The sequence below is a fragment of the Galeopterus variegatus genome, unplaced genomic scaffold (genome assembly GCF_000696425.1).
Source record: "Galeopterus variegatus unplaced genomic scaffold, G_variegatus-3.0.2 Scaffold1742, whole genome shotgun sequence".
Lineage (NCBI taxonomy): Eukaryota > Metazoa > Chordata > Mammalia > Dermoptera > Cynocephalidae > Galeopterus > Galeopterus variegatus.
The window spans coordinates 199,624-213,847 of NW_007727853.1; the positions used below are offsets into that span (position 1 = coordinate 199,624).

General features: G+C 41.5%; 1 protein-coding gene across 1 annotated transcript in view; it reads right to left on the bottom strand.

Annotated features, from left to right (window-relative positions):
* Positions 1 to 13,723: 13,723 nt before the first annotated feature.
* LRRC52 (leucine rich repeat containing 52) overlaps positions 13,724 to 14,224 on the bottom strand; it is a 27,089-nt gene continuing 26,588 nt past the window's right edge. The window contains exon 2 of the mRNA XM_008578685.1: positions 13,724 to 14,187. Coding sequence (XP_008576907.1) covers positions 13,862 to 14,187 — 326 coding nt within the window. The 3' untranslated portion in view covers positions 13,724 to 13,861. The remainder of the gene's footprint in view (positions 14,188 to 14,224) is intronic.

The window sequence follows — 14,224 nt, forward strand, 5'->3', positions numbered from 1 at the left end:
AACCTATAGATCAATTTGGGGGAACTGTTGCCACCTCAACAAGATTGAGCTTTCCAATCCACAAATATGAAATGTTTCTCTCTTAATTTAGATCTTTATTTTCTCTCAGAAATAATGTGTAGCTTTTGGTGTATAAGTTTTACAGTCAATAACTTATTGCTTTTTGTGCACAAAATCAAAGAGTTTGTACAGCCCTGCCAGGAAGACTTTTTTTTTTTTTTCTCCAGAGGGCTCACTGAAAGCAATGGAGAGAGATGCACAGCTTAGCAGTTAAGAGCAGGAGGCAGCATGGCGAGTGGGACAGTCTAGCCTGGGGGTCAGGAGGACCAGCCTTGATCCTTGTGGCAACAAGCCACATACCTTTCAGTTTGCTGATCTCTAAAATGAGTGCAATACAATTTATTTTGCTTCAAGGAAGTGAAGATTAGAGGCTGCTATGGTTTGAATGTGTCCCCTAAAGTTTGTGTGTTGGAAAGATAAACCCTGATGCAGTCGTGTTGGGATATAGGGCTTAATAAGAGGTGATTGGGTTGTGAGTTCTCTGCTTTGATGACTGAATAAATGCCATGGAAGTGGGTTTGTTATAAAAGTGAGTTTAGCCCTTTCTAGTTCTCTTGCTCTCTTGTGCTTTCTTGCCCTTCCACCTTCTGCTGTGGAATAATGCAACAGGAAGGCCCTTACCAGACACTGGCTCCTGGACCTTGAACTTCCCAGCTTCCAGAACTGTAAAAATAAATTTATTTTTTTTATAAATTACCCAGTCTGTGGTATTCTGTTATAGCAACACAAAACAGAGTAAAACAGAGGTAATGTGGGGAAAGGTCTCAGAAAAATGTTGGTACAGTCATATGTCACTTAATGATGGGGGTACATTCTGAGAAATCTGTTAGGTAATTTTGTCGATCTGTGAACATCACAGAGTGTACTTACACAAACCTAGATGGTATAGTCTACTACACACTTAGGCAAATGGTATAGCATGTTGCTCCGACCACCATCATATATGTGGTCCATTGTTGACTAAAATGTCATTATGTGGTGTGTGACTGTTTATAGTGGGTGTTCGCCATTAGGTACCTGCTAGTGTTGGTGCCTGTGATTATGATTACACAGTATTGGGTGTGCCTTTAAAGGGGAGAGGAGATGCTGAGCAGAGATGCTGCTCTTAGGATCCCCTCATCCTGGTCTTGGAGTCTCTTTGCAGCTGAAGACGGGCTGACAATCCACAGTGGAGAAGTGAGTATTCCATCTCATTTGGTTTCCAAACAACTCATTGAGTTAGCAATTATAATCCATATTTTACATCAAAAAACTGATGTTCAGAGAGATAAAGTTAAGTTCCTGAGGTCACAGTATGAGGCAGAGCAGGATTAAACCCAGACTTGCCTAATGTCAAAGCCTGTGCTTCTCCACTGCTCCTCGCCACCCCCACTGAACCCACAAGTTTGCATCAGGGGATCTGCAAAGGCAGCAGAAACCTCCAAGCAGGGCACACGACTCCTCAGTGGACAAGTGGACACTGGCAAGTGATTAACATATCCTCCTTATCTTTGTTACTTAACATGTTAAAGGTTTAATTTTGCCCCAAGATTTAGGAAGACAGTTGTGACTCCCACCACCAAGAATTAGATGGGAAAACCCAGCTGAATTCATAAGGGATGATCATAGTGAAATATTACAAAAAGTCACCTGGTTCAAATGTTTGAGGTGATGGATATACCAAGCACCCTGGTATGATTGTTGCAACCAGTATGAATGTACCCAAGTATCATATTGTACCCCATAAGTATATACAATTATCATGGGCCAATTAAGAAAAATAAATTTAAAAGAGAGAGAAGTAGAGAGTAGAATAGTGGATACCAGAAGCAGGGAAAGGGAGGAGGGAGGGGGGCCGGGGAAATGTTGGTAGACTGGTACAAAGCTACAAAGTCATAGTTAGAAAGGAAGGATAAATTCTGGTGCCCTAGGGTGACAGTAGCTAATAATATTGTACGTGTATATTCAAGATGGCCAGAAAAGAGGATCTTGAATGTTATAACTACAAAGAAATGATAAATGCTTAGGTGACAGAAATGCTAACTATTCTGATTAGATCATTATACAATATATGCTTGTGATAGAGTTTGGACATGTTGTTCCCCCAAAACTCATGTGGAAATGTGATCCCCAATGTGACAGTGTTGGGAGCTGTCTGAGTCATGGGGGCAAATCCCTCATGAATGGATCATTGCTCTCTGGGGGGTGGGGGTAGTAAGTGAGTTCTTGCTCTATTAGTTCCCATGAGAGCTGGTTGTGTAAAAGACCCTGGCACCTCCTCTCTTTCTGTCTCTTGCTTCTTGCCATGTGATCTACTTGTACCTGCCAGCGGCCTGCCACTTTCTGCCATGAGTAGAAGCAGCTTGAGGCCCATGCCAGATGCAGCTGTCCTAAATTGTGAGCCAAATAAACCTCTTTTCTTTTTTTTTTTTTGTCCTTTTTGTGACTGGCCACACCGCGCTCAGTCAGTGAGCGCACCGGCCATCCCTATATAGGATCTGAACCCGCGGCGGGAGCACTGCTGCGCACTCTCTGAGTGCGCCACGGGCTCGGCCCTAAACCTCTTTTCTTTATAAATCACCCAGTCTCAGGTATTCTGTTATAGCAACACAAAACAGACTAATACAGCTCACACTGAAACAACAAATTGTATCCCATAAATATATACAATGAAAAAAAAGAAAAAAAGAATAGTTAAAAAAAAAAAACCTCACCGGTTACATGGCTATAGTGAGTGAGATAAAACACCACCTTCCCTCCCCCAATTTTTAGTGTGGCCTGACTTGAGCACCAAATTTCAAGCTGTAAGGCTTCCATTCTGTCAGCTGTGATGGAGTTTGTGAGAGGAGGGTGGAGATTACAGATCCAGAGCTACACATATTCTCCTGCTAGTTGCTGTGGGCTGCTCAACAGCAGCACAAGTACCAATGTATATTATTACAGTTTGGAGCCAGTCTTCTTCTGCTTCCCATGTGAGAGACCTAGGTTTGCTGTGTAGGAAATCCTTTAATATGGTGATATAGGAAGTGCATGAGCTTTGGAATCAGTCAGATCATTTTTTTGCTTCACTCTCATTATTCGCTAGCTTCGTGTTCCTGGGAAATTTATTTAAATTATCTGAGCCTTAGTTTGCTCATGTAAAATGGTGAAAATAATTGTCATGAGGACTAAAGTGAGACAATGTCTACAAATCACTTATTACTGCCAGGTACATAATACAATCTAGACAAATAGTACCTTTTCTCCTTTCTACTACCATTTGAAATAACTAGATCTAGTTATAAAGAAATCTTGCCGTGGACAAGTATATTAGTCAGCTTTTGCTGTGGTAACAAACAGCTCCCAAAGCTCAGTGGTTAAAAATCACATACATTTATTTCTTGTTCATGTCACACGAGGGCTGAATTGACTGTGGTTTTGCTGGACTTCACTGTGTTGGGTTCTGCTCTTTGCATCTTTTCATTCCAGAACCCCGGTTGAAGAAGTATGCTGTTCTCTTGGTGGAGGGCAGAAACTCAAGAGAGCTGGAGCCAATCCATACAAATGGATTTAAAACTTCTGCTTGGCCATGGTGTATATCACCTTTGCTCAAATCCATTGTTGCATGGCCAAGCTCAAAGTCAATCCATGGGGAAGTACACTTTGCCTAAAGGGAAGCATAGTAGGACATTTGTAAATGAAAAGTACAATCTACTTAACCATGAAGAATTTTAATAGAGGCAGTTTTTGGTAATCTAAAGGCTAATTATTGTATACATGGAATGTTTGATCCTTTTAAAAATCTTCCTTTTTGGCTGTGTCAGTTTGTCTGCTTTTCCAGTTTTTCTTCTTTATTTTTATTTATTTATATTGTAATTTATCAATATAAAATGTAGTTGATTTTCAAGTCCCTTTACCAATTCCTCCTTTTCCGCCCTCTCTCTCCCCCCTCCTTGCCAGCAACTTCATATTTGCTCACTTGTCTTGACAAGTTCAAGGAGTTGTTGTAATTGTTGTGTCTCCTTTTTTTTTTTCCTCCCCTGTTTGTCTGTACATTTATTTATTTATTTTTACTAGCTCCCACAAATAAGTAAGAACATGCAGTATTTCTCTTTCTGTGCCTGGCTTATTTCACTTAATATAGTTTTCTCTAAGTCCATCCATGTTGCTGTGAACGGTAGTATTTCATTTTTTTTAATAGCAGAGTAGTATTCCATTGTGTAGATATACCACAGTTTCCTTATCCAGTCATCAGTGATGGGCATTTAGACTGGTTCCAACTCTTGGCTATTGTAAATAGTGCTGCAGTAAATGTGGGAGTACAGGTATAATTTTAACACGATGATGTCCATTCATCTAGGTATATAACCAGCAGTGGAATAGCTGGGTCATATGGTAGATCTATCAGTAATTGTTTGAGGAACCTCCATACCATTTTCCATCAAGGCTGCACCATTTTGCAGTCCCACCCACTGTGTAGGAGGATCCCTTTTTCTCCACATCCTTGCCAGCATGTGTCATTCTCAGTCTAACTGGGGTGAGGTAGTATCTCAGTGTAGTTTTAATTTGCATTTCCCCAATGACTAGTGATGTTGAGCATTTTTTTATGTACCTGTTGGCCATTTGTATGTCTTCCTTTGAAAAATGTCTATTCAGCTTCTTTGCCCATTTTTTAATTTGGTTATTTGTTTGTTTACTGTGTATTTTGAAAGCCCCCATTTTTGAGGACCTACTCTGTGAAGGGATTATATTAAGTCCTTTATATAAGGAATCGCTAAATTTTAGAACTACAAGCTGAGTTGAATCCCCATTTTAACTCGAGGGAAAATGAGAGTGACAGAGATTATATGTTCAAAGCTCCTGCAGCTTTGTAGGAAATGTCTCACTATGTCAGTTAAACTTATCATTACAGTAAATTTCTTTTTACTTGTTGTTAGTTGGGTGGGGTGATGGGTTAAGACTAGAGCAGCCTAAGGAGATTTTCACTGGAACCTAGTAATCCCTGAGAGGCTTTCTCTGTAGGAGACTTGCAAGGTTTCAGTGCTTCCATGTAGAGTTGTTGCAGTATGGGTTTTGGTAAGACTGCAATTCTGGAGCTTTATGGAGCTCCTACCATGTGTATTGCACTGTGTCAGGTTCAGTGGAGGTAAAGAACTATAAGCCATGTACAACTTTTGAGGGAGACCAGATAAAAGGTATAGGCCAGTTCTAATACATTTTGCTGGTTGGGAATGAGCCCAAAATCACTTATATTAGGCCAGGGAGTGACATGCAACTAGACCCTAAAATATATGCCTGAGTGTATTGCTCTTAAATGTTAATCTCTTGGCCTAAATAATCGGCCTACTTAAGAAACCAACCAGCCTGCACCCTTTCATCACCTGGCTCTTGTCAAACACTTAACACTGTCATGAGATTTTCCCACATTCTTAGTGGCTCTTCTGTACCCTTCAGCAGTGTCAGAAGTATTATTGCCAGAGCTGATTGCCACTGTACGGTCTCCACCATCTGGCTGCTTGCAAAGAATGGATCATCCTTTTAAAGTCTTAATAGTAATAGATGATTTGTTTGGCCTTATTTTCTAATATTAGCTTTTAGACAGACTGCGTCAAAAGCACAGCTTTTGAATTTGAATCCTGAAGATGGAGGGCAATTAGTTAGAAACAGGAAAGAACTGAGAGCAGGTTCATGCAAAATCAAATTTGGATAAACCTATTTTGTTAATTTCCCTAACATGGAAGTCTTCTCTGTACAGAGAGGAACAGTAAGTTGGTAAAGAAAACACAAAACATACATCAGGTAGATCTGGGTTGCTGAACATCTCAGTTCTGCCAAGTACTAGCCGGGTGAAATAGGGCAACTGCTAATCTTCTTAAGCATTAGTTTTCTCATCCATACAATGGGATTAGTAATATCTTTCAAAGTTGCGGAGTGGCTTTGTGAGTTGGGAATCACTCTAAAAATGTTAGGGACTATTCAGTGTAGAGCTCAATCCTTTCTTCCTAAGGTGGGCCCTGTGTTTGGGGAAATGAGAGGAGGTGGGTAGGGTTGTGTAACACTAAAGGGTTGCCATGAGGTACCCTTAGCCCTGTAGTGACCATGAAATCTAAGAGACAACTGCTGTGTGGATGGAACCCAGGGGCGCTGCCTGCTTGTTCAGGCAGTGACCTGGCAAGAAGAGAAACTCCAGCAGATGGGCTCAGGGAGGGGTGACCAGACTCTGCTTCCCTGTCACCCCTGTTGATACTCTCAGGTACAGAAGGTGACTAATTCATACTTCTCAATTAATGCACATTATCATCATCGTTCCATGCCAGCCTCTTCTGTTATTTTATTTAATCCCCTTTACCTTTAGTTCCCGTTTGCCATTTCCCACACACACATTCATTTGATGTGTTTAAAAATGTATTTAAAATGATACCTCTTTTGTGGTAGGCTTTATTCTAGGCCTTGGGAGACATCAGTGAACAAGAAATTTCCTACCCTCAGGGAGCTTACATTCTAGTAGGGAAGGTGGGGGAGGGGAGACAGTACTTATCACCTTTTAGACTCCTATACAATTTGCTTATTACATTTGTGATGGAGTTTGGATGTGTTGTCCCCTCCAAAATTCATGTGGAAATTTGATCCCCAATGTGGCAGCGTTGGAAACTGATTGAGTCATGGGGGCAGATCCCTCATGAATGGATTAATGCTCTCCCTGGGGAAGGGGGGATTAATGAGTGAGTTCTCGCTCTATTAGTTCCCACGAGAGCTCATTGCTTAAAAAGACCCTGGCACCTTCTCTCTCTCTTTCTTGCTTCCCTCTCTTGCTTCCTGTCTTGCCATGTGATCTGCTTGTACCTGCTGGCTGCCTGCCACTTTCCGCCATGAGTAGAAGCAGCCTGAGGCCCATGCCAGATGCAGCTGTCTCAGAATCATGAGCCAAATAAACCTCTTTCCTTTATAAATTACCCAGTCTCAGGTATTTCTGTCATAGCAACACAAAATGGACTAAAACAATTTGATTACTGTCTAAGTTAAAAAATGAGCAGAGCAAGGGAGATCGAGTGTGTGTGTGAGTGTGTGTTCACGCACTTTAAGGGATTGTAATCCTAGTCAGAGGGAGCAGCCAGTGCAAAGGCCCTGTGGCAGCATCAGTACCCAGCATGGTTTACAACAGCAGGGAGGCCAGTGAGGCTGGGACAGAGTGAGCAATGAGGATAGTGATAGAGGACGATATTAGTGAGATAAAAGGGTGGTAGGGGGCAGGGGTGAAGATAGACCATGCAGGGCCTTGTAGGACATTGTAAAGACTTTGGGTTTTATTGTGAGGGATATAGGGGGCCTTTGCAGGGTGTTGAGTGTTGTAGAGGGTTCTCATTATGTTTCTCCTTTTTTCCCACTCAACATTGTATCTATCCATGTTGCTATATGAACATCTAGTTTGTTGTTTCTAACCATTCTATAGCACTCCATAAATTTTACCTAGTCTCTCTTCCAACTTGCTGCCACTACAAATAATACTGCAATGGGTATCCTCATAGACATTCCATTACAGACTTGAGTGATCATTTCTGTGGGAGATATGCCCAGGAACGAGCGGACTTGCTAAGTCACAGAGGAAGCATATGCTGATTCTAACTTAAGTAGTGCCAGATTACTCTCTAGGCTGGCTGCACCTGTTCGATTTCCTTCAGCAGTGCACAAGGGTTCCCATAACCAACATGTGACATTATCTGAATTTCAAATTTTTGCCAATGTATTGGGTGTAAAGTGATGGCTATTTTTAAATTTGTGTTTTTCTGATTACTAATGAGTGTGAGCACCTCTTCTTATGCTTCCTAGTTTTGGGTGGCTTCTTCTGTACATTGCCTATTGATGTTCTTAGCCACTTTTTCTACTGGGGTTCTGTATTTTTCTTTTTGATCTTCAAGAGTTCCTTGTATATTCTGTATATTATCCATAGTTGTTTTTCGGATGTTAGATTTAGAGGTGGTCTTTCAGGTAATCTAGTTCTACCACCTCACTTTTGTTGGGGAAACTGATATCCAAGCATTGAAGTGACTTCTTCAAATCACACATTGAAGGGCCGGTCCATGGCTCACTCGGGAGAGTGTGGTGCTGATAACACCAAGGCCCCGGGTTCGGATCCTATATAGGGATGGCCAGTGAGCATGGTGCTGACAACACCAAGCCAAGCGTTAAGATCCCCTTACCGGTCATCTTAAAAAAAAAAAAAAAAAAAAAAGATCACACATTGAAGAGAAGCTGAGACTCAAAACCAGTACTTTTTCACCATATCATGTGCAATGGTGGGCAGAAGCTGCTGTGCATTGCTGGTTCTCCATCATCTGCATTTCTTTGCAGGAAGAAGGGCCCTTGACCTGACCTGTTGGCTGGGGCCAGCTCTGGACCCAGGAGGCCCTTGAAGTCTATGAGGCTCCAGGTCTAATAACTATTTCCTCCTCCCATTCACATGGTCATTACCATTTTTTAGGATTTATTTCCTCTTGCTTGACTAGTGTTTCTCATATTTTAGTATGTGGAAGATTCACCTGGAGAACTTATTAAAATGCAGATCACTGCCTGCTATGATTTGAATATCCCCCCAAAGCTCATGTGGAAAGTTGATCCCCAATATGGCAGTGTTGGAAGGTGGGGCCTCCTTTAAGAGGTGATTGGATCATGAGGACTATGCTCTCATGAAGAAGTTAATTCATTTGTGGAGTAATGGGTTAATGGTTTAATGGGTTATTATGGGTGTGGACTGGTGGCCTTATAAGGAGAGCAAGTGAGCACCTTAGCAAGTGCTCTTGTTCAGCCCTCATTATGTGGTATGCTGGACCAACTCAGGACTCTGCTGAGAGCCCACACCAAGCAGAAAGCCCTCACTGGATGTGTCCCCTGGACCCTGGACTTCCCAGCCTCCAAAACTAAGAGATAAATTTTATTTCTTTATAAATTACCCAGTTTCACAGGTACAAAACTACAGCTAGACAGGAAGAATAATTTCCAGTGTTCTGTGGCACAGCAGGGTGACTATGGTTAACAGTTAAGTTTTATATATTACATAATAGCTAGAGGAGAGGATTTTGAATGTTTTTACCACAAAGAAATGATAAATGCGTAAGGTGATGGTTACATTAATTATGCTGACCTGATCATTATGCAGCATGTATTATAACTCCTGCATGCATTCAATTCTCTTTGTCCCCACAGCCACTGCCCTTGGTCTGTTACCCCACTCCCTGACAGAATACTGCAATACCGCTGGTCTCCTGGTGGCCTGCATGCCTCCCTCTGGTCTCTTCTTTACCTTACAGCCACACTGAGCTTTGTAAAACACAAATTAAGTAGATATCTTATTTTCATGCTGAAAACTCCTGAGTGTATTTGGGGGCCCACAGGAGAAAGTTCAAATTCCTTATCATGGTGGGGTAGAGACAGTACTTTGTTTACCACAGCATTTTGTCTTCCTGGCAACAGCCTACATTTCCTTGCAGTAAATTTGGGCCACACAAAGTGGGAGTGGGAGTGACATGTGTCATTTCCAGGCCCAGGGTTTTAAGAGCTATGTTCCTGTTACATCTCTTTTCTCTCTGGAGTGGTACTACGAGGCCCACGTTCTAGGTGTTGTAGCTACAGGATGAAGGAGGGTTGCCACACTCACATGGGACACGAGTGAGAAGTAAGTCTTCGATGTGGAAACACAGTGGAACTTTGGGGTTATCTGTTATTGCAGCAGAGCCTATAATCACCCTTGTATATGTGAGGCCCTTCAGGGTCTGGCCTTGCTTCTCTAACGTTATTTCTCTTCTCTTCCTTCCCTTAGACTCTATTCTAGCTGCAGTGACATGCCAGGCTCTTTCCCACTTGCAGGGCTTTGTACATGTAGTTCTTGTTGCTTAACATGTCTTCTTGTCACCCACCTCCTCTTTGCCTGACTAATCCCAACACAACCGTCAAGCTTTAGCTTAGATATCTTTTCCTCTAAGAAACCTTCCAAGACTCCCTATTACCTTCTGGGCGAGGTGACCTCCTTTGTGTCCCTTAGAATATGGTGCCACCCCTTCACTTACAACTCTGTCCTGAAAATGGCCTGTTTACTTGTCTCTCCACCAAACTGGACTGGAAGCTCCCTAGCAGCATGGCTCAGCCCTATTTTCTGTGGTCTTTTCAGAGCTAGTCAGGGTAGGCACTCAGTCCATTTTTGTGGAATGAGTTATGGTGGAAGATCTAGGCACAATCTTAGGGAAGAAGCTATCGTGAAAAGCTGCAATGCCGATTTCTTTTGCCAAGGCTTTCTTGGTAGTTTAAGTTCCTGAGAGATACTATTGATTAGCGGTTTAGAGGAAAAAGTTTGTAGTCAGAAATAGCTAGTTTGCTTTCTGGCCTTAATAGTTGTGTAAAGTTCAGCAAGTTACTTAATCTCTTAAGCCTCGGTTTCGTGATCTAGTGAGAGATACTATTGATTAGCGGTTTAGAGGAAAAAGTTTGTAGTCAGAAATAGCTAGTTTGATTTCTGGCCTTAATAGTTGTGTAAAGTTCAGCAAGTTACTTAATCTCTTAAGCCTCAGTTTCGTGATCTAATGGGAGTAATGATAATGATAATACTCACCTTATAGGGTTTTTGTGATGATTCAATTTTATATATATATATGTGCCATACGTTGTTCTATATATATATATATATATATATATATATATAAAATACATATGATACACACACACAGGTTACTTCAAAAAGCTCATGGAAAAATAGAATTAAAAGATAATATGAATACTTCCACGAACTTTTTGAAGAACCCTAGTATGTATATCATTAGAAATGTGTGTGTGTGTGTTGTGTATGTGTATAATTAGAAGAACACTGCCTGGGAATTAGAACAGTGCCTGGCATGTAGAGGTGTCCAATAAATGGTACATATGTTATTATTTTTAAAAATATCCTAAATGCATGTGTGGTATACTGGATCCTGGAACAGAAAAACGTCATTGGAAAAAATTGGTGAAATCCAAATAAAGCCTGCAGTTCAGTTAATAGGAATATTCCAATATAAGTTTCTTAGTTTTGATAAATGTTCCACTTTGATATGAGATAACATTAGGGGAAACTGGGCAAGGGGGTATACAAGAACTCTCTGTGCTATCTTTGTAAGTTTTCTATAAATCTAAAATTATTCCACAATAAAAAGTTCATTAAAATAGATTCTTATTATAATTGATATCCATTTTATTTTCACAGTATCCCTATATGATATAAGCACTATAATAATTGCCATTATAGATGAAGAAACTGAGGCACACAGAAGTTAAATAACTTGCCCATGGTTACCCCTCACTTCAGGTTAACATAGTAGGAATGATTGGTGGGTTGGGATTTAAGTAGAATGCAATAATAAACATTTTTTTGAGCCTCTGCTTTGTGTAAGGCACCACCATGTGCTGTGTCAAGAGAGAACACTGAAGGCAGGTGGCCTTTGACTTCAAGGTAATTGCAAGTAGGAAGACCAAGTTCATACAGTGGTAGGTGCAGAACTGGGGATAGGAACCTAGTTGCCGATTCAGGACCAATGCTCTTAACTGTCACACCAAATAAATTCGGGGGAAAGTGGTGATTAGAGTCATGTGCAATTCACAGTGGAAGTGCAGAGTAAAACCAGGTCTTGCTGGGCATTTAGGGACAGCTAGCTTCCTGGGTGGGGGCTTTGATCTGAGTCTTGGACATAAGCATAATTTGCTCTGAGTAGAGAGAAAAAGAAAACCTAGAATGGGTCTTTGGGCCTGGATTGAGACACCCCTTTCTTCTGCTCCCTTTCCCTCCTCTGACCAGCCTTGAGAGCTGGACCATGCTGTGCACACTTGGCAACTCTGTTTAGCACTTCATAAAAGACTGCAGCTCATAGTGCACAGAGCATGGGCTTTGGCGTCAGGCAGCCTGTGGTTTGGCAATTGTGTGATCTTGAGCCGGTCGCTTCACCTCTCCAAGGCTCAGCAAAATGAAGGTAACAATGACCACCTGACTAGGTCGTTGTGAGCATTAACCCAATGAGAAAATGTGTATAAAGCTGGGCATGATGCTGGGCACTTGGAAGGATTCAGCATGTGGTGGTCACCTCTATGTGCCTCATTCCTTTGTTTTGTCCAAGGTTTATATGAGAGGACTTAAAAAAGTTTGTAGAAAGGTGAAATTAAAAGATAAAAATAAAAAAAATATATAAACTTTATTTCCTAACATAAGCTCCATTGTGTTCAGGACATTTTTGTAAGCGATGATACCAGTCATTTAGTCCATCTCTAAAGAACTGAGAGTCCTGAGGCTTTAACCATGTCAATGCAGTCTTTTTTTACACTGTTAACTGAAGAAAAATGGGTGCCCTTTAAAGATTTTTTAAGATTAGGAAACGAAAAGTCAGAAGGAGCCAAATCAAGACTGTAAGGTGGATACCTAATATTTCCCATCAAAACTCTTGCAAAATTGTCCTTGTTTGTTGAGAGTAATGAGCAGGAGCATTGTCATGGTGGAGAAGAACTCTCTGGTGAAGATTTTCCAGGCATTTTTCTGCTAAATCTTTGGGTAACTTTCTCAAAACACTCTTATAATAGGCAAATGTTATCATTCTTTGGCTCTCCAGAAAGTCAACAAGCAAAATGCCTTAAGAATACCAAAAAACTGTTATCATGACCTTTGCTCTTGACTGGTTGGCTTTTGCTTTGACTGGATCNTTTTACACTGTTAACTGAAGAAAAATGGGTGCCCTTTAAAGATTTTTTAAGATTAGGAAACAAAAAGTCAGAAGGAGCCAAATCAAGACTGTAAGGTGGATACCTAATATTTCCCATCAAAACTCTTGCAAAATTGTCCTTGTTTGTTGAGAGTAATGAGCAGGAGCATTGTCATGGTGGAGAAGAACTCTCTGGTGAAGATTTTCCAGGCATTTTTCTGCTAAATCTTTGGGTAACTTTCTCAAAACACTCTTATAATAGGCAAATGTTATCATTCTTTGGCTCTCCAGAAAGTCAACAAGCAAAATGCCTTAAGAATACCAAAAAACTGTTATCATGACCTTTGCTCTTGACTGGTTGGCTTTTGCTTTGACTGGATCACTTCCACCTCTTGGTGGCCATGGCTCTGATTACTCTTTGTCTTCAGGATGGTACTGTCTAAAGCCTTGTTTCATATCTTGTTACAACTGTTTGAAGAAATGCTTCAGGATCTTGATCCTACATACTTAAAATTTCTATTGAAAGCTCTGCTCTTGTCTGCCACTGATCTGGGTGCCATGGTTTTGGGAAAGTTTGCTCAACTGCAATCTTTCAGTCAGAGCTGTGTAAGCTGAACCAATTGAGATGTCTGTGGTGCTGGCTATTTTTTCTGCTGGAAATTGTTGGTTTTCTTCAATCAGGGCATGAACAAGATTAATTTTTCCTTGCAAATTGATGTGGATGGTCTGCCACTGTGGGCTTTATCTTCAACATCATCTCATCCCTTCTTAAAATGAATAGTCCATTTGTAAACTGCTAATTTCTTTGGGGCATTATCCCCATATAATTTTTGTAAAGCATCAATGATTTTTTCATCATTCTTCCACCCAAGCTTCACCATAATTTGGTGTTTGAACTACAATTGGATCCAACAGCTTTTCTAGACTTTGTCCTACTCCCTCCCACTGACCTTTAGGAAGTGTCCTTGGGCTGGTGAAGTGGGAAGAGACCAACCTGTGAAATGGCCACCAAACATTTTATTTATTTTACTAGTAGGCTTTGATCTTTAAGACAGCTCTGAGGTGGTGGGATGGGGAGGGTAAGAGAGAAAGCAGGGAGGCTGGGGGAAGGCAGATCGGAAAGTGGTCTCTGGCAACTAAATCAGCTGAGGAAAACTATCGTGGCCCGAGTTAACCCTGGTTTGGAAAAATCGCCTGCCAACTTCTTCCCTTTGCCCAGCGTCGTCCTCGGGCTCGTCCTCACTGGACTTGCGGCGGGTGTTCTGGTAGAGCACAGCACACACACCTGTGAGCCAGGCGGCCACAGTGCCTGCGGCGAAGATGCAGAAGCCAATGAGCAGCAGGAAGATGTAGTCTTGGCGGTCCAGGTGCGTGATGCACATGTACCGGAGTGGGTTCCCCACCCGTGAGATGGGCCACCCTGCCAGCTCTGTGGGCTCCACACATGTGGCATTGAGATCATCTATGAAACAAAACAAAACAAAACAAAACAAAACAAA